The following is a 19,535-nucleotide window of genomic DNA, read 5'->3' as shown; positions in this document are numbered from 1 at the left end:
ATTCAAAGAATGACGAGGCATCAATTTACAATAGCGCATGACCGTAGCGTATAATACATTGACTATATATGCCATTCGTCGAACGAGGACAATGGTGATTTGTCAACGGATGAAATATACGCCATTTACGTAGAATTTTATTGCATTTCAGTGCGCGGAATCATTTCGATTTCTCGAGCGAACGTACGAAGAAAAATTTCTTCTTAAACGGCAAATATGAGTTTAAAAATCGCTGGGCTTGATAGCGCATGTACCGTTTAAGTACGAGCTACCATAATCTCTCGACAGCTCTCAGTATTTTCTGCGGTATATCAATGTGATACTAATTTTAGTTGCCAGCAATGTAACAATATACGTATTATTGCAGCGCTCCAATTCGACGGGAATGGAATATTTGCTGCGTTTCAGTTAAATACGAATGCACTTTAAACACAGACGCACGTTGCGCGTAACTGTTTTATTCGGACTTGGGGGATGGGAAATTGATTTCAACATTCCTATCGTAAATATGGACGTAATGAAGCGCGAAACCGGATTTGAACGCAAACAGTTGCGTATGAAAAAATGCAATTAATATTTTTATTTCGATTAAATTAATAAAGGCATGAAATAATCAAAGTGATTAATATATCATCCATTTATCTAGTTGTATACTATTTTACTTAAATTAATCTGATTTTCGCAAACAATTTTATATCATTTTTCAAATATACTTATATATCCGAGTTTTTTTATTTTTATTTTTTAGTACAATATTTTCATTTATTTATTATCTACACGCGATAAGTGCACTCGTCCTTGCAACTGGCCTCAAATAAGTATTTGCGCATATATTCAGTTCGAGGAAAGTGTGTTAAGGTCAACATGTGGATTACGAAGTGAGTCATCGGCAATCTGTCAAATCGTGCGAGAACCGGATTGGTCTGAAATTACGCTAAACGGACGGTTCACCCTTGAATTATCGGCGTTTCATATGTTCATTTTTTAGCAAGGCGCTTTTGATAAACTCGTTTAAAAATTCGCTTTCAATTTCGCAAGAGTGGCGGTGATGGTGACCCTGTCGTGTCCGTTTGCACCAGGTACCGTTTATGGATCGGCCGGTTGCTATAGCGCGAATATACCAGCACCCTCGCCTTCTCTCTCCCTTTCTCCACTTGTACCATGCCACCTTTCGTCGGGGGGTAAGAGAATCTCGAGTGTTATATCAATGGAGTCGGTCGTGAGTAGCCATTCGGCGAAGTGGCTTTTCCCTTTATCGTGACGGAAATGGCGCGTTGCCCGACCTTGAGAACGTCTAGAGACACTCAAATGGGATTTCGTTCGGAAGACGTTGGCTGATAAGGGGCCGACGAAACAGACGGGGAGAAAAAATCGACTTCGTGGACATGACGAAGGTGCGATAGCGCGCACTTTTCCGCCGATCGACAGCGAAGAGATATGTCTGAATGGGTGGTGTTTGCTCGTGTCGCGTTGGTCGCGGCAGCCAGGAAGTTAATGCCGGCTCGATTCTCGATCGTGTGATCAGCCAGGCAAGCAATGAGGATCAATGCCTGTTGTACCGACTGGCCAATTACAAGAAGGGCGGCGAGCTGATCGAGGCGTACAATCAGGGAGGTCAGCCAGAAGTGGAGAAATTGGTGCGCGAGCAATTCGGCATCCTGATGTACGCGGACGGTAAGGGCCAGCCGATCAATCGCGCCGAGTATCTGCGCTGGAAATTTCGCGACCTCGAGCAGGTCGTGTTGCCGATCGAGGCCTCCCTGTCGCGTTTCGATCCACTCGCGCAGTGGAACGATCACGAGGCCTGTTGGCAGATGCAGTACAGAGGTTCCCTGGGCGAGGCCCTGCTGCACGTTCTCATCATATGCGACACGCGGATACACACCAGAATAGCGCGTATACTGCTCAAGTGCTTTCCACGACTTGCCATCGATGTCGTCGAGGGTGAGGAGTATCTCGGCGCGAGCGCCCTTCATCTGGCGATCGCTTACAACAACAACGAGCTCGTGCAAGACCTGGTCGATGCGGGGGCGATTATCTCGCAGCGAGCTATCGGCAGCTTCTTTTTACCGCGTGATCAGCAGAGGATGAATCCCGCTAGAAATACCGATTACGAGGGACTCGCATATTTGGGCGAATATCCGCTCGCTTGGGCCGCCTGCTGCGCTAACGAAAGCGTTTACAATCTACTGCTTGACTCCGGCGCGGATCCTGATGAGCAAGATTCTTTCGGAAATATGATTTTGCACATGGTCGTTGTTGGCGATAAATTGGTGCGTATTAAAAGTATAAAGAATAAACTTGTTATATCACATCCAAGAAGACAATGTCAGATTAGATAATTATTTTTTTCCCCTGGAAAAACTTCTTCTTTTATTTTCCAATTAAATAATATTGTAATTTGTTCCAAGTAGCATTTCCTAGAAAGTTTATTAGTGTATGTAAGGCATTTATATATTCAAGTTTGTATTTTTTTAATTTAATAGTTTAAATTTTGTTCTAATTTTATTCATGTCATCCGCGTAGATTTTGACTCTCATAGTAATTGAACAGGATAATTGACTTTCATCATTCCGTGGAATAGAGAATAGAGAACTACGTTGTTTGACGTAGGATATGTTCGGCTATGCTCTGCGACATCCGAAGCTTCCTGCTCGCAACGGAATCGTGAATGCAGCGGGTCTGACCCCATTGACACTCGCCTGCCAGCTTGGGCGTGCCGAGGTCTTCCGTGAGATGCTGGAACTGTCCGCGCAGGAGTTCTGGCGTTACAGTAATATCACCTGCTCGGCATATCCCCTCAATGCCCTCGACACGCTGCTACCAGACGGCAGAACAAGTACGTCGTAAAGCTAATCGAATTACGCCGAGACGATTCTACGAGAATCGTCATTCACGATTCACTGAATTGTGCGCCTTCAAGTGGGCCCTCACTTTGTCGCATGTTCTCTAACTAATTGCAACGAGTCAAGGCCGAGATGTCGCCGAATATTAGCATCGTAACAACCCTGCATCGCGTTTTGTTGCTCCTTTTTCATTTATCCTATATTAACTTTCCTTTCTCTATTTATCTTTCTTTTTTCATGTCTCAATCCTTTTTTTATGTTTCGAAAATTTAATTTGCTGTAATTTGCTCTGGAAGAATGGTGAATGCAATGAATTCTTCTTACACGCGATACAGCATTTCTTGTTGAGAGAAATCTTTCTTTACATTTATGCAATTTTTTCAATCTTCTTAATTTCGAAAAGAATTTGTTACAATATCTTTTTTATTTTTTTTTATTTATTGTTTACTGATTTGTTTTATTTTTAATATCACACGCTTTTAATATTTATGTTTTTATTTTTTTTCTTCTTTTTTTATATTATAATGTATATTTTAAGAGCTTATAATAATATATATATGTGTTCTTAGATATAAATTAAGTCAGTACTTTCTATTCTACTTCTTCGCTTTTCACACACATACACAAAAAATTTCGAATATTACAATATACCTACTTTAAAGAGGAATTACACAGCTATGTTAAAAGTTAATAAATCTAATACACTCTAATATAAAATTAATAATTAATATGTGAGTTACAGTAAGTAAAGATTTGTCTTGTAGAATTAAAATTTCTGTTTTCATCAATTTTTGTATTTAGTCATAAAATTTTCATGGTAATCATTATAAAAAAGTTAATTTGATATAAGATAATATTTACAATTTTGAGATTAAATTATATTCTATAGGGCAAATCTTTACTTTAACTCACAAATGATAATTATACTTTTACATTTTAAAAGATTAAAACTGTGCTTTGAACAGGATCATATTTATGAATCGCGAAATGTATCAGATTTATTAGCTTTTGAGCTAGCTGATCCGTGCAGTTCCTTCTTAAGTCAGGAACGAAGTATTTCGTCAGAAAAATTTTCGGAATATTCGATAAATTATTTCGCGTTGGATTTTTTGCGCTGTATCATACGTGCTTATGTAAAATTGTTCTCACGGTTTCCAACATACGGCTTGTCCCCCATGTAAAGCATACCAACAAGAAGAAAGCGGAATAGAGCAAAAATTGTGACGCGGGTGTCGGCGACAGGAATAGAGGAGGTAGCAAACGAGGGGAGGAGGACTAATATAGCGAGAACAAGAAGGGACTATCTTCTCCCGTAAAATTGGATACGAGGGCAAAATCGAGGATAAAATCAGGTTGCGAAGTTCTCAGAGAGGAAAAAAAAAAAAAGAAATTTTACAAAGTTTTCTTACACATCGAACGTGTGTCGCAGCTGGATAGTAAACCATACTGCCAGCAACTTCTCGCGACATTGCATATGATATAACATACCACTCGCCAGTAAAAACTGGCTGATATTGGCTCGTTATCTTCACCCCTTTCGCCATCGTTATCGTGTCGATATTTTCCTATTTTGACGGTAATTTAGAATGGAAGTCGATTTCTCACTTAATTGGAATCCAACGAGATGATAAATGAAATATTTTTAGGGAACGTAATACAAATTGCAGCGATATAATTTGGAATCGATGATTTATACAGGCGATTTAATTATACAGTAGACTTCGCTGAAAAATTGATACATTCTTGCTTTATTAATGTGTTTCAGATTGGTAAATTTTGTATTACACAATTTTAACAAGAACAATTAACACGAATAATTTAGAAACAATCCAACAAAAATATTTTTTGCTAAATTAAAAAATTTTTTTCATTACTTTTATCGCGAGATTCGCATAATAAAAATATAATTTAATTATAAAAATATAGATATAATAATAAATAAAAATATAACAATTTAGTGCAAAAGTATATCTTAAATTGATTCGCTTTTAAATAATAAATTTTTTTAATTTTAGAAAGAATTATCAACGTATGTCGACATATCGACATTCGAGCACGAATCGATTGTGATGATATCCTCATGAAAGGTGTTCCGTTCAGGAAGGTAATATAATTTTACCCTCGGGTGTTTATCATGTCACCAAAATTTCCCAACAAAGAACCGCAGAGAACAAGGGGGCGGGGGGGGGGGAGGGGGGAAGGGCAGAAGAAAGTTTTGCATGTTGCTTTCGTATTTTAAGAGCCATCCCCAATCAAACTTGCGTGAAATTGTATCGAAGTTCGCGGCTGAAGCATGGAAAGCGTTGCCGAGAAATGGATGCGTTCGTGGATGCGCGGATTTTCACGGGTTATTCGCGAGTAAGAATACCGCGAAGCGCGATGTGGATGCCTGAAAGCGCGGTGGGTCGTAGCAGGATGCAATTACAGGCATTTAACGAAGTTTCGAGATTAGCTGTGGACCCGACGCAGCGCGGTGCGCGGATGCTCGCGTTTCATTTAGTTTCGGAATCCATTATCCCTTCGATCTCCCTCCTTCCTAGTCTCTTACCAATCCACCTATTTGCTCCCCTCTTGATATGAGGCAAGGGAGGTATATTTTCGCCAGGGTACAAACGTCCCGATTTTGTAAAAAATGACGGGAAAAAGTAATCCCGCCGTCGAAATGTGTTATATATGGGAGTTGAGTTTTTGACAAGTCTGTTCCTACGGGCGCGTTTAATTATTCCAAAATCAAGGCCAAAGTAAAGGAATGAGAGGGAGATATAAAGAGCGGGCCAAGTTGAAAGAATGAGGGTTAGAGGGTGGTAGCGATTGGCTGAAAAAGCCTGGGCGACGGAAAAGTCATTCCCCTGTCGACGTTTTTCTCCCGCTTTAATCCGGAACTTGCGTCGCAAACGCGCGACGCTCGCGCGAAATGTTATTTTCGTGTAACTTCCGCTATCTCATATCTGCGCCAGAAAAAAAAAAACTGCAATTCCAAGAAGCCCCGACGCGCAATTTGCGCTATCATTTTTCACGACACAATCATCCGCAGATTAATTCTCTGTGGCATATAAAAATACGGGCTAATAATAAATAGATATTGAAATAAGAGCATGAGTATGACACGTGAGTATTTCGCAAAAATGTTCGAAAATTTTCAAAATAAAAAATAGAGAAATTTCTTTTATCTTCACGGACAGTTTATGCTAGACATTTTGTTGGTTGAAATTATTATATGTTATGTTTATTATTTTTATTATTATTATTTATTCTTAATCCTTGCCTTTCGGCTTAGGATGGCTTCCGGCTTACATGTTTTACGTATTTACATATAACCATTTTATATCTTGAATTTTATAAACCGTATGAGTACGCTTACTAATTCTACCAAATATAATCCAAAATATATCCCATAAAATAAAATAAATTAAACTGAAATGAACTAAATAACTCTATAAAAATATAAAAAACATAATAAATATAATATATATATATATATATATATATATATATATAATATGTTAGGTTTATTAAATAGTAAATTTATCTGTGACACGATTAACTTGTGAAAAAAATCGTACGACAATGTTAATAGCGTGTAAACGTCACGGTATCATACTGAAACTTTGAGACGCTTGTAGTATTCTTAGCCAAAGACAGGTTCTGATGTGCGATCGTTAAGTCGCTTGCCCTTTTTCATGTCGTAACCTCCTTTATTTCAGACTTTTTTCGCATGTAAGTGACGTCATAGACTCCGGCAGCTCTCGAATGCAAACGAGTCTGTGAAAATTGCTCACGTTGAAGCAAAAATATTTCACTTGATCGTATAAAATATTTTATTTTAATTTAAGGTTATATTTAATTTTTAAGTACATTGATTTGAAACATATATTTACATTTCGGGGGAATTGAGAGAAAATATGTGTATATGAAAATTTGCGCATTATAAAGAATTTCTGGACTATAGGAAATAAATTCTTTTTTATAGCGAGAGAAAGAAATATGGTTTCACTGTTTTCTAAATTAATACTGGAATTTAACATTAAATTTGTTGCGTTCTTTGGTAAAATTTATAATCTTTTAATTTTTAGTAGCTAGGTAAATGAGTTTGCATAAATCCTTGTGTTTTACGTTATAACGAAAGCTGTACACATGTAGAACATCTTGGTTTCATATTAATATATAATAACTATCTACTATATTTTGCTCGAGTAAAAAGCAACATTATGTGGTTGCGTTATGCATTATGGAAAGAGCAGAAAATTATGTTAACGAAGCGATTTTCTTCGCTTTACTATATATCTGTTGGCATTTATATTTATGGACGATATGATACTAGATATACATAGAGTTATGTAAATGCATATGTACCGAAAATTTTCGTGAATGTGTCGATAACAGTTGTTTCTACAGGGTATTCCATTTATACGCGCGACAAAATTTAATAATATATATTCAATATTATTTTATATAACAAATACATTTTTAGAGAATATTTTATTATTTTTTGCAGTTTATATTATATTATATTTTTATCATAAAATATCATAGAAGCTCAACTTTTTTAACGAACTTTTTTAACAAACGCAAAAATTTTGTTATTTATTTACATTTCTCGTGCTCAATTTGTTTTATTGTTAGTATCAAACATAAAATATAAATCAAATTTTTATCAGAAAAATGGTTTCAAGTCTTGACGACACCCGGTAGATACCAATACGATTTTAATTATCTGTTGAGCTGTCACGGAGAGCTTCTTTCTCTTCTATTATTTAACTTCGATACCAGAACCTATCGACTTGTCGACCTGAGAGAAATGTAGAGGCGTACTGATGTCTATTTCGAGAACATCCAGCGCAAAGTCGCATATCGCAAGTTTTATCGCGATGGCAATAATAGAAAGCTTTAGAAATTAAGTGGTAACAAATCTTATAAGGGCAGGCTAAATAAAAGATTATCTTATATAGATAGAGTAAATACTGGCGGGAAATTTATTTTTTTACAATGTAATTGAATGAATATGTAATTGAATGTAATTTAATTATTTCGGCTCAGAATCTTTATACCATAATTTCTAAATAAACCATAGTTACCATCTTTAAGACTTTGCATTATTAAAGACTCTCAAAACATATTTTGAATAACTTATAAATAATTTATTTTCAATTTGAATATTTTAAATTAATTATTATTTTATTATCGATCTCTTTTGTGTTACATGTCACTTGTGCTTATACACATTTAAATATATATATATATATAGTCACAAAGCGATGTATTTTGAAGAGATATTTTTAAATTAATTTTGTGTAATCGATTTTCCAAAATAATTATGGCCGATCGGAGGAAATGGAATGCCAGGCTGGGGTACTTTGTTATTTAAGCATGGTTCAATGTCCGACCGAGGTTACTAGATAGTAGCCAAGAGGGTATACTCTAAGGGAAACTCGGGGAAAACTATACAGCTTTGCGTAGTCTAAAGTCAGATATAATTACGTGCTGCGGTAACAGATACGCGTTAGTAACTTTGCCGGCTTGGAGTCGGGAGATCAGTGGCCATCATGCAAAATTGAAGACCGGATGATCGAAGATATTGGTATTAGCATCGGACGCGCACATAACCGGCCTGCGTGAAATCCGCAAGCTATCCTCTGGAATTATAAATGTATAATCATTTGAAAGCTTCTCGATTCGATGCAAAAGCCTCTATACATACCGCTTGTAACGCGTACTTGTTATCGGAATTCAAAATTCTGTCTTAACATCTATTGTACATTTCAATTTTTGCTGTCTATCATCTTTAAAGTTTTATATTTATTAAGAAGAAAATATTATATAACGCGTGTCAAAATAATTTAATATAAACAAAATATAGGGGAAAGGCGGACAGTGAACTCCAGATATTTTAATATCTTCGACGGATCATTTTTATCTGTGATTTTTTTAACGACGTCAATTTCTCGAAAACAAATAATCATAAAATAATATATTTAAATAAATTATTTTTCAAATTTATTATTTTAGTCTTTATTTAGAATGTTCAAAGAAGGTATATACATTTTTTCAGATTTTTTAAAATACTTTTATATATTAATAAACTTTTTTCGAAAATACGTTGATCCATCTGTACAGTTAGAAGGTGCCAAAAATAACAATACGGAGTAAGAGTTAATACTGCGTAAAAAAACAAATAACACGTTAAAACATGTCTGTCTCAACACATGAGCAATTGCAAGTCAGTAATAATATGTACGCCAAGCGGATCAGATGTTATAATCAGTTTTATTCCCGTTAAGAGTGATATTACGACGCCCATCAAATTTTGTCGATGCTTATTGTTTTTTAAATGTAAGTGCTGTTACATGTCTTATTGATTTTAATATTAACAATTAAATATGATTTTTATATATTTAACTAATTCTTTTTACATTACACAAATTAATTAATAAATATATTAGATCAAGTCAATCGGGTTATATGGCACCTCCGGACATATTTATTAACTTTAAATTATGAAAATAATTCATTTTATTATTGTAATTATCAGTTTATACTAGTTTAATGTACTAAATAATATAAATGTAATTATTTTAAATACAATTATAATTATTAATAAATTATATACATCGTTTTCATATAGATGAACTTGTTGCAAAAAATATCACTTGTTGCATAAAGTAAGGTAAAACAAAACAAAACAATCAAAATCTTTTTCATCAAGATGAACATCAAGACATTCAATGTATTTCTTGCGGAGAAAGCTTCAAAGAAAACTGGATCCAATGTAATAAACGCAAAGAATGGGCACACGAAGAATGCGTAGATATTGATTCTTCAAATATATATTTTTATTGTAATGTTTGTAAGAACAAAGAACGAATAGATAATTGTTGAAACATATGTCTGGGGCTACCCGCTATTTTTTGACTGCTCGAAAATAGCAGCGATATATTACTGATTTTTCTATCTAAAATAGTTTAAGAAAAACTATTCTATTTTTTGTTTCTAATGAATCAAAAAAGTACAAAGTTTATTTTGCAAAAGAGTAAACTAATTAAAATCTGTTGATTATATATTATTTTATGCGTTTTATTTAAGTATCCAAGGCTACCCCCCTTTCCCCTAACTGAAATAACTTAAAATAATATGAGGCCCTAGACACTCTCCAAAGCCGGGAAATGTTTTTGACAGGTCAAGCACCTTCGCTCGTATCGAGCGGTAATTAAGGACTCCCGAGGATACAATCTTCCAAGTTCCAATTACTTTAGCGCGCGCTCGCGCCAAAGCCGGATAAAGTGCGACGACAGATGCATATGATCGATACACAACTGAGGCTCCTAGTAACGCGCGCATGAACGTTGCGCTTAATAATACACAACGCGAATTCGATAGAAATGTAAAAAGACGTATCATATCGATCGCGCTAAAATGTTTAAAATGTAAAAGTCCATAATCGTGATTCAAATATTGAAATGTCTCAACCTCGCAAAATGTCTCGGAACTGTCAGAATGTTACCACGGTATCGCGTTTGGCTCATCGTCGTCAACATTCTCAGCTACGTAATCATTCCTCAGCGATTGCGGTGATTTTCGAATGAAACGTTAATGGCACCAGTAATGTTGTTCTCTGATCTTACGACGGTCGCGGCGACGGAAAATTTCCGTCCCTACGATGGAAAACTTTCGTGCCGGATGCGGCAGCGGGAGAGGAATGTCGAAAAGGCGCACCCGCACCTGTATACACGCCGCATGCTATATGCACGCTCACTAATGCAAAACCCATAATTATCGCGGCGCAAACCCTAAAGCGATGTTCCATTAACCGCAAATGGCTCTCTCCGAATTTCTATTTCAGACTGGAACTCCGCGCTATTTATCATTCTGAACGGTACGAAGGAGGAGCACTTGGACATGCTGGACGGTGGTATTATTCAGCGATTACTTGAGGAAAAATGGAAGACCTTCGCGCGAGTAAGTGCGTTCACGTGATGGCGTTCCTGCTCGTTTCTCGTTGAATTATAAGACGTTACTATATTTCTAATTTTTCAACATCTCGTCGCCTTTATGTTTGACTTTGCCGCAATGACTTGAGATTTTGTTTGTAACGATAGCACACCGGGCGGTCTCATCTTTTATTAATTCAACTTTTAATGCTTCGGATATTTATTATTTTTTTTTTTTTTTTTTTTTTTGTATATCGTTTCGGGATAAAATAATAGGTTCGAAAAATAAGACAGTCTTTTCTCTCTCTCTCGCCGAAGATAGCTCAATATAATTGCAGCATCAATCAGGCAATAAATATTTCCATGGAATGGGTATATTAAAATTAAGATATATCACCCTTTTTATATACGCACCTGTGTATTGTATGCGTGCGATGCCAGGAAAATAGAATTATCTTACGACAATGTATCTGACATTACGATACTCAAGATTTATCTTATGCTTTCCAAAGCGCAGACACAGTTCTTTTCAGAGCTTGTAATTCTATTGGATATTCATAAAACTATTCATAGAACTGGTTCTTATAGCGAACAAAAGAAAAATTTCTTTTCTTCTTATGTTCTGTGCATACCTTAATGCGCCAAAATAAAAGTTGCTTCTTCCACAGTCCATCTCAGTTTTATATTTTTGCATAATTTTTTACATATTTCATTTGCATGCGTAATAAGTAGTGTTTTATATATATTAATAATTAATCAAATGATTAAGCATTTAATTATGTGCATTTCTTTGACAGTTTTTTCGTTTTTCAAACGCAGTGCCTCAACAAATATCAAACAAAATATAGAACATATATATATATATATATATATATATATTACATTAATCTTTTAATGGCCACGACTTTCTCAGAAGAGATGAGTTTTATATTGAGATGCTTCTAAGGGTTTTTAATATCGCTGATTACAAATCTAAAGTCAAAATAGCAAAACTCAAAATAACAGATTCAATATAGCAGATGCAAAACAATAAATTTAGTCAAATTTGTAAACTATTTAGGGTTTTTGAGATCGCCGATTACAAATCTAAAGTCAAAATTTAACAAAATTTAAAATGACGGATCCAATATAGCGGATACAAAAAATGAAAATAAAATTTAGATATAAATATAGGAATATAGATGTGTGTGTATATATATATATATATATATATATATATATATATATATATATATATATAATATACATATATACATTATTATATATGCATATATATTATATACAAATAAACAATACATACATAAACATGCACACATGATCATACACGTATAATCTGTTACACGTATTTGATATAATAAAATTCTAATCCTTTTTTGTATTTTTTTCACAATTTAATAAAAGTTCTAGTTCATAATTTGCAATAATTCAATGATTTTTCGACAAATTAATCTTTACTATTTAAAAATTGGATTTTTCAACAATTTTAAATACCTAATTATATTTTATTGAAAACATTAAACTTAAAAACAAATTACTAATACAATTTTTACATGTACGCTGAACCTTCCGCTTTAAAATGAGCCTAGGTAGAAGTCGATAGGATTCTTTGTTTTAAAGTTATGATTTTTTTTGTAACCGGAATATATATTTTATAGCCATTAAAGAGTTAAAAAAAAGCATTTGAGTTTACTGTAAATTACAATATATCAAGAGTTTTACAACATAGGAACGTAAGTCTGAAATTACAATTTATACGGAGAAATATGGAGAAATACGGAGAAAATATGGTTTAAGATTCGCATTTAATACATAGGAATTTCTTTATTTATTTTCGTAATTATTAGGTCAATTAGTATGCAGCTTTGTTGTAAAATAAGGAATGGAGCTTTTATATATCTTAATATTTCATTTTTTATATTAAATTAGGAATATGCCCCTATATGTTATAAAATATATATTTTGATATATATTTGATATACCTGAAAAAAATTTTATATATATAGGAATTGGATCATTTTTAATTAATATTCAATAAGCGATTTCATAATGACATTACTTAATAAAGAGACAGCTTTGGAAGAATTATATATATATATATATATATATATATATATATATATATTTGGAGATATTTCCATTCATTGAGAGGCAAATTTAATATATATATATTATTTATCTATTGCCAAAGCTGTCGCTTTATTAAGTAATATCATTATGAGATTTCTTATTGTATATCAAAAGATGAACCAATTCCTAACTTGTCAAAGAATCTATCATAAGAATAATGTTCTACATTTATATATTGATATGCATTTGGAGGTATTTCTATTCACTAAGAGGCAAATTTAAATTTCGTCAAGCCATATTTTAAGAAATCTTTACGCGACCACTCTCTTTAAAGATGATCGGCTTACATTGCAATGCTTTTTCGTATGTATATTTTATATAGTCGACGACGCGAGTCGCCTAGACAAATACCTAGAAAAATACCAATAAATAATATGTTTCTCCACAAAGCTGCTCGAGAGAGCTCGGGTAATATCATTTTAGTTTTTATCAAATATCAAATTCTTCTCTGGAATTTCAAAGAAAATAGGTTTTCTCTTATTAAATTACTATTTTAGATAATTTTGTAAATAAATTTCAGTCTTTTCATATGATGAGATTTTTCGTGGATAACATGCGTGATTTACTGCGCGTTGCGCTGCGTGAAGATGACCTGAAGGAACGTAAATTTTCGCATCACACAAAACAAGATGTGAAGCTAGCTTAGCGGATGTGATCGACGCTAGTTTGTGCACTGTTCCTTAAAAAATTGTTAAATAATGAAGAAGCTGTGTACTTGCTCTTTGGTCGATTTTAAAAAATTATCATATTTTCAAAAAAAATCACGCATTATATTTTTAAAAATAACCACCCACGAAAGGTTAATTATTGGTTATGTTAAAACATGTAGAAAAAAATAGCGCCCGTTTTATCGCGCTATAAACCTTCAGCGTTGTATGCAACAACATTTCTTTCTGCGTAGCCTGCACGGTGGTTAGTAGGGCTCCTCGCAAGCAAATTCGCACAAAAAAATTTTGTATGAAACAATTGTAACAATCCGGGAAGAAATTAAAATGTTAAAATATTAAAAAAATTTAATTTTTAAAGATGAATAACGCAAGTGAAACAAGAAAGTGATGTTTATTAAAAATTCATAGAATAGCGATCTTCACGGCTTTTAAACCAGATACGCGTCTATAATCCGTATATAATTCCATTGTTGATTTGCACAATGTCGAGAGATTTCTCTTTCTCTCTCTCTCACAATTTCTCTCTTTCTCTCGTGACTTCGAACGATTAACGTCGATCAGCCGATCGGTCGAGTGACGTCGATGAGGCTTTCGGCGATGGTAGTATAATTACGCCGGTTATTTCAAGTCACTCCGTCGCGGGCCAATGGTAGCTCAGTAATTTCGAAACGATGGCAATCGAAGTTATACGGGCAGACTGTGATTGCAATTACGCTCGCATCACAAACGAGCTTTCGTACGTACGCTGAAGGCTTTAGCAGACGAGCCCGCGTATCGCGCATATTATAACAGCACCGCGTCCATAACGTGTCCCATTTATGGCACTAATCACGGCCTCACTCGGACCGCATGTAGACGCAATATATGCAGTATTACTGTACCCGTCCGGCTATGATTTCCCTATTATCGGATCATAGCGGAGTCAATCCCGGGAGTATTTGGTTAGAGCGATTTTATCCGTTAAACGAAGCGCTTATGATGGTCGCTTTACAAATAGGCGGGACGCGATAACGCAAAATAAAGATAAAACAGAAGACGTTAAACCTTACATTTATTAATTGGATTATCGCGCGATAATACGATTACATGCGGGATATTTAAACAATATCGTGTCAACTGTGGAACTTTTTGTACGTTTATTGAATTAATGTCATTTATAACCAAGGAGCATGAGATATTAAATGTGTAACAGAAAGATATATTTATCGTATTCCGCGATGAATCAGGCATCACCGGCTAATTCTGTATCATAAATTGTAGCTCTTGATAGCTCGGGATTCGAAAATAAATACGATCGATATAAAATATATACGAGAGATCAGAAATGCGTCATCTCAAATGTTATTTCTCTCGTATCCGGAGAGAGACCTTTTGAGCTTAGCCCCGAGACCGACGATATTTTCACGAATCCTTCTTGCTTGCCTCTATATTACCGCCGTAAAACTTTGCTCTTATGTCCCGGCCAATCGATGCGGAAAGTTTCGTAGATGCATACGCCGACATCTATTTTCTACTGAAAAGTTGCAGTTCCTGAAGCGATTGATTATCTTGGTGTTTCACCTGGCCTCGCTGTCCTTAGCCATATACTTCAGACCCGCGGATGTCGATGCCGTGTTGCTACAGTGGCCCAAGGAGATAACGGACGTCGTCCGCACCGCGGCGGAGTGTATCACCGTCCTGGGCGTGCTCAATTACATCCTGGTGCAGCTGGGTGGCGAGATGATCAACGTCGGACCGCTGTCCTTCCTGAAGCAACTGGTAGGCATTGCATATTTTTTTCGCCGCGATGAGATAGCCGTCAGAGACGTTTTATCGCTTGTACCCGGGAGATTCATAGTTGAAAAACGGATTAAATCGCAAAAAGAATGACATTACACTAGCTCAACAGTTTTCGTGTCATTAAGTACAGAATGTTATACAAAAAATATATAAATCAAAGTTAAAGTAGGGTGGATAAAATATGCTGATTTTTGCCTAGAAAGTGTAATGTAAGTTACATACATTTTTCTATAGTTTTTGAGTTGCTGAATACGAAAATACCCGTTTTATTGGTCTAACCCTCCTGTGAAAAAGTGATTTTTAATAGTAATTCAATTAGTGTCGATTTTGCAATTATTTAATTATTTATATTATAGTTTAGTGTTTAGTTTTATAATTTCTTTTACTGAAAACTAAAGAAACACTATAGAAATGCTAAATCTAACATAGCAAAATCAATATAATATAACAATTAAAAAATAAATGGTTAATTTAGTCGAAATTTTAAGCCTCATCAGACACAACTGTACATATCGTACAGTTTTTAATATCTTAAAATGGACTTCTACTACCATAGAGATTCCATCTAGAGGAGCGTTAAGTTTTTTATATAGTAGACCTTTGCCTGGAGCCCTATTATATTACTTTTCGTATTATACTGTATAGCGTCTCGTTTTATTCGCCATCAGAATATTAATCTTGTCAGTTTCTTGGTTGATCGGGTCCACTAATATTATATAAAGTCGAAGTATCTATTCTTATATCTCTTTTTATATTTTTAAAATTCTTTCCTCAACATTTAATTATTTTTATAAGCTATACATCTGATGAGACTTAATCCTCCAACTGAACGCGTGGGTCTTTCGTATCCGTACCATTTTTAATCTATTGTTTTAAAAAAATATTAATAAAATCTCGAGGTTGGAAACTTATCCAAAAAAAAAGTTTGTGTCAAAAGAGACTTATAACTGAAAGGACAAGTTAAACAGTTCATTCAGTGCAAAGTGCTGGCGAATTTAAATCTGAAGTGGACACAAATGACCCACGTATTCGCTTTATGTATATTAAATAAAAAAAGGTAAATAAGTAAATTTTTTTAAAAATATTATTTTTTTGCTGTTAATCGGTTTTTATAAAAATAAGTTATAAATTTACAATAATAATCTCGCTAAAAAAGAAACAAATTGATATAATTTCTATTATGTTTATTTATTTTCATGCTAAAAGTATCTTTTGTTAATGATAACGAGTAACAAACAGGGGTTGTATGTATTAATCAGTTTTTATAGTGTAGATTGTAATGTAAATTACATTTTGTTTTCACTTTTCTTTTAAATAAATTACCTAAAGATTTAAAAAAAAATTTTCCTCAGAAAATATACATTTTTTTATACCTAAAAATTACCCATTTTCGATCATTCAAATAATTATATTTTTTTAAAGCCGTGGACATATAATATTTCTTTTTCGTAAACTTTGAACTTTGAAAACTAAAAATTCCTGGAAGCCTTTTTATTCAAAATTATTTTTTCAAATTTTTATTAATTTTTATATAAAACATCTATGTTTCTAAATTTTGATCTAACAAATAAGAAAAATGTAGTATTTAAAAATATTTTTTCTTTAACTCTACTACATAAACTTTTAGTTTAAACTTAAAAGAAGATGTGTAAATCTTTTTAGAATTTTTTAAGTAATTTTAGAAGACAAAAATTAACTCGGACTCCAGTTACCGACGTGTTCAGGATTACGGTGCCAAAAAACGTGTTCAGTTTGAGGGTTAAGATTCTTGAATAAATTGACTATATATTTTTTAATTTTTATATTATATTGCTTTTGCTATGTTAGATTAGCATTTCTAAAGTGTTTCTTTAGTTTTCAGTTAAGAGAAATTATAAAACTAAACTATAATATAAATAATTAAATAATTACAAAATCTACACTAAATAAATTACTATTAAAAATGACTTATTTTGACTATTTAAAGTGAATTTTAACTACTTTCCTACAGGTTTAGATCAATAAACGGGTTTTTTTAGCAACTCAAAAACTATAAGAAAATATATGTAACTTACATTACACTTTCTAAACAAAAATCAGCACATTTTATCGATCCTCCTTTGAAATGTAATTCGAAAAAACGAAAAGAATAACATTAGGAATATTAGCCCTTAGGTTTTCATTCATTACAAAATATTACACGAGATATATCTTGGAGTTAAAATATGAAATAAAATTTGTTGAAATAAATAAACTTTGGAAGAAAAGAGATGCAGAAGAAGAAATTTTGAAGAGATCATTTTATACGTGAAGTTTAATATGTTATGATTTGATGCATAAAAAATGATCGTCTTCTTTATATAATCAATTTTGTATGTAACAAACACAGGTCAGAATTTTTAAGTCAGCCGAAACGTTTTATAGATTACAAATTACTTTCCGTTCTCGCTTCATCATCTTTGTCGTTTCGACCGATCGCGAAACGTCCCGTTGTTTCGTGATAGCTGCGCAATGCTGATACTCTCAACGGTGCAATTTCGATGCACTAGTGCCGGCTAAACGCGGCTGGTTGCGCAAATCCCGAGGCTAGTGAACTGTAACGGATCTATGGATATATTCCGAAGTATATTCCGCGATGAAAGCTGTACGTTCGTGCCACTAATCTTTTATGCGTTAATAAGCCCGATGAATAAGAAAAAGATAAGTTGATGATTACGGAAGCATTACGTATAACGGTTTAGCAGCGGTACCGATATTAACAACTGACTCTTTTCTGATTTTATTTCTTTATTAGTCTTTTTATCTTGTGATTAGAAATGATGTATATATTGAAAGAATTTTTATTAAATTACAGATATGAAAAGACAAGTGATTAATTCTCTTGTTTATTAGATTTGTAATAATTGAATCATATTAAATGTAATAATTGAATCATATTAAATGTAATATTGTTCAAAAACGTTTAACGTTTGTTTTAGTTTATAAAAATGCATATTTATATATTTGTATAAAAGCACGATAAATGCACGTGTCTTTTAATTAATAGATTAATATTATTATAAGAGATTTAATAATTGTATTGTTTTGCACAATATCACGATCAATATTATAGTTTAATATCGTAGGAAAATGAAAGCTTAGAAAAGACACTGCCAGAAGTGAATGATTGATTACGTTGAAAGCATTTTCGAAGCAGGCAATTTCGATATATGTCCTCGGTAGTGATAAAAATGGGTTTTTCCGACAAATTATATATATAGAAATAATATAGTCTTTAATTAAAATTTCCCTTTTTCTTTTACACAATATAAAATCTATAATATATATAATTATATATATATAAATAAATAAATATATATATATATATATATATATATATATATATATGTATATAGGATGATCCATTGAAGGAGTTATAGACTGAAATATTTCGGAAACTGAACGAGATATGAAATTCTTATTTTTCAGCGATTGCTTGGTATCGGTCGAATAGATGCATGCTCAGCTTGCGAATAACAGTAAACATGCAATTTCAAGCATTTGTTTCAAAAACTGTTTGTAACAAGAACTGAACACTTTTTGCTATTTGATATTGTTTTTTTTTTTATTATAGCCTTTCATTATGACTTTAAACTTTAAATCACACTATGTGTGATCATTTTACTCAGAGACGAGTTATATTTGTACGTAATAAAAATTATATGTCGTTAATTAAAAAAATCAAGGTATTTTTTTAAAATTACTTTAACGATTTCGCTTAAAAAAATTAATTTCGTACACACAATACTCACTTCGATACCATATAATCGCTGGAAAATAAGAATTTTATATCTCGTTCAGTTTCAAAAATATTGCGTGTAACACGTTTAGTGATTCACCCTGTATATATATATATATATATATATTCTATTTTAAAAGAAATTATAATTATAATTGTAATTATAAACCTAATTATAATTCTAATTATAATTCTAATTAGTATTCTAATTATAATTACAATACATAATAATTATAATATATATTTACATATATATATTTTTATATATAAATATACATATATGTACAAATTATATGCCGTATTCCTTCTCGAGTCAAGGATTCTTGCAGAGATGGCGAAAATGTGGAAAATGTCGGCGTAGTAGCGTGCGTGCCTATCGACTATCTATCCATATCTATCAATTAAGAGAGAATATATTGTACATATATGTACA

At 33.1% G+C, this 19,535-nt stretch overlaps 1 protein-coding gene across 2 annotated transcripts in view; it reads left to right on the top strand.

Moving 5' to 3' along the window:
* The window catches only part of Iav (transient receptor potential cation channel subfamily V iav), a 47,840-nt gene that overhangs the window by 3,855 nt on the left and 24,450 nt on the right, over positions 1-19,535 (top strand). The window contains exons 2-5 of one of the 2 annotated variants that reach the window (XM_072889270.1): positions 1,039-2,273; positions 2,614-2,839; positions 10,684-10,799; positions 15,088-15,324. In XM_072889270.1, coding sequence (XP_072745371.1) covers positions 1,446-2,273; positions 2,614-2,839; positions 10,684-10,799; positions 15,088-15,324 — 1,407 coding nt within the window. In that variant the 5' untranslated portion in view covers positions 1,039-1,445. The remainder of the gene's footprint in view (positions 1-1,038; positions 2,274-2,613; positions 2,840-10,683; positions 10,800-15,087; positions 15,325-19,535) is intronic. The other variant, XM_072889258.1, reaches the window with a different exon arrangement.

This window comes from Anoplolepis gracilipes, chromosome 1, assembly GCF_047496725.1.
Source record: "Anoplolepis gracilipes chromosome 1, ASM4749672v1, whole genome shotgun sequence".
Lineage (NCBI taxonomy): Eukaryota > Metazoa > Arthropoda > Insecta > Hymenoptera > Formicidae > Anoplolepis > Anoplolepis gracilipes.
Note: the sequence above shows the minus strand (reverse complement) of the source record. Positions and strands in the feature narration are given on the sequence as shown.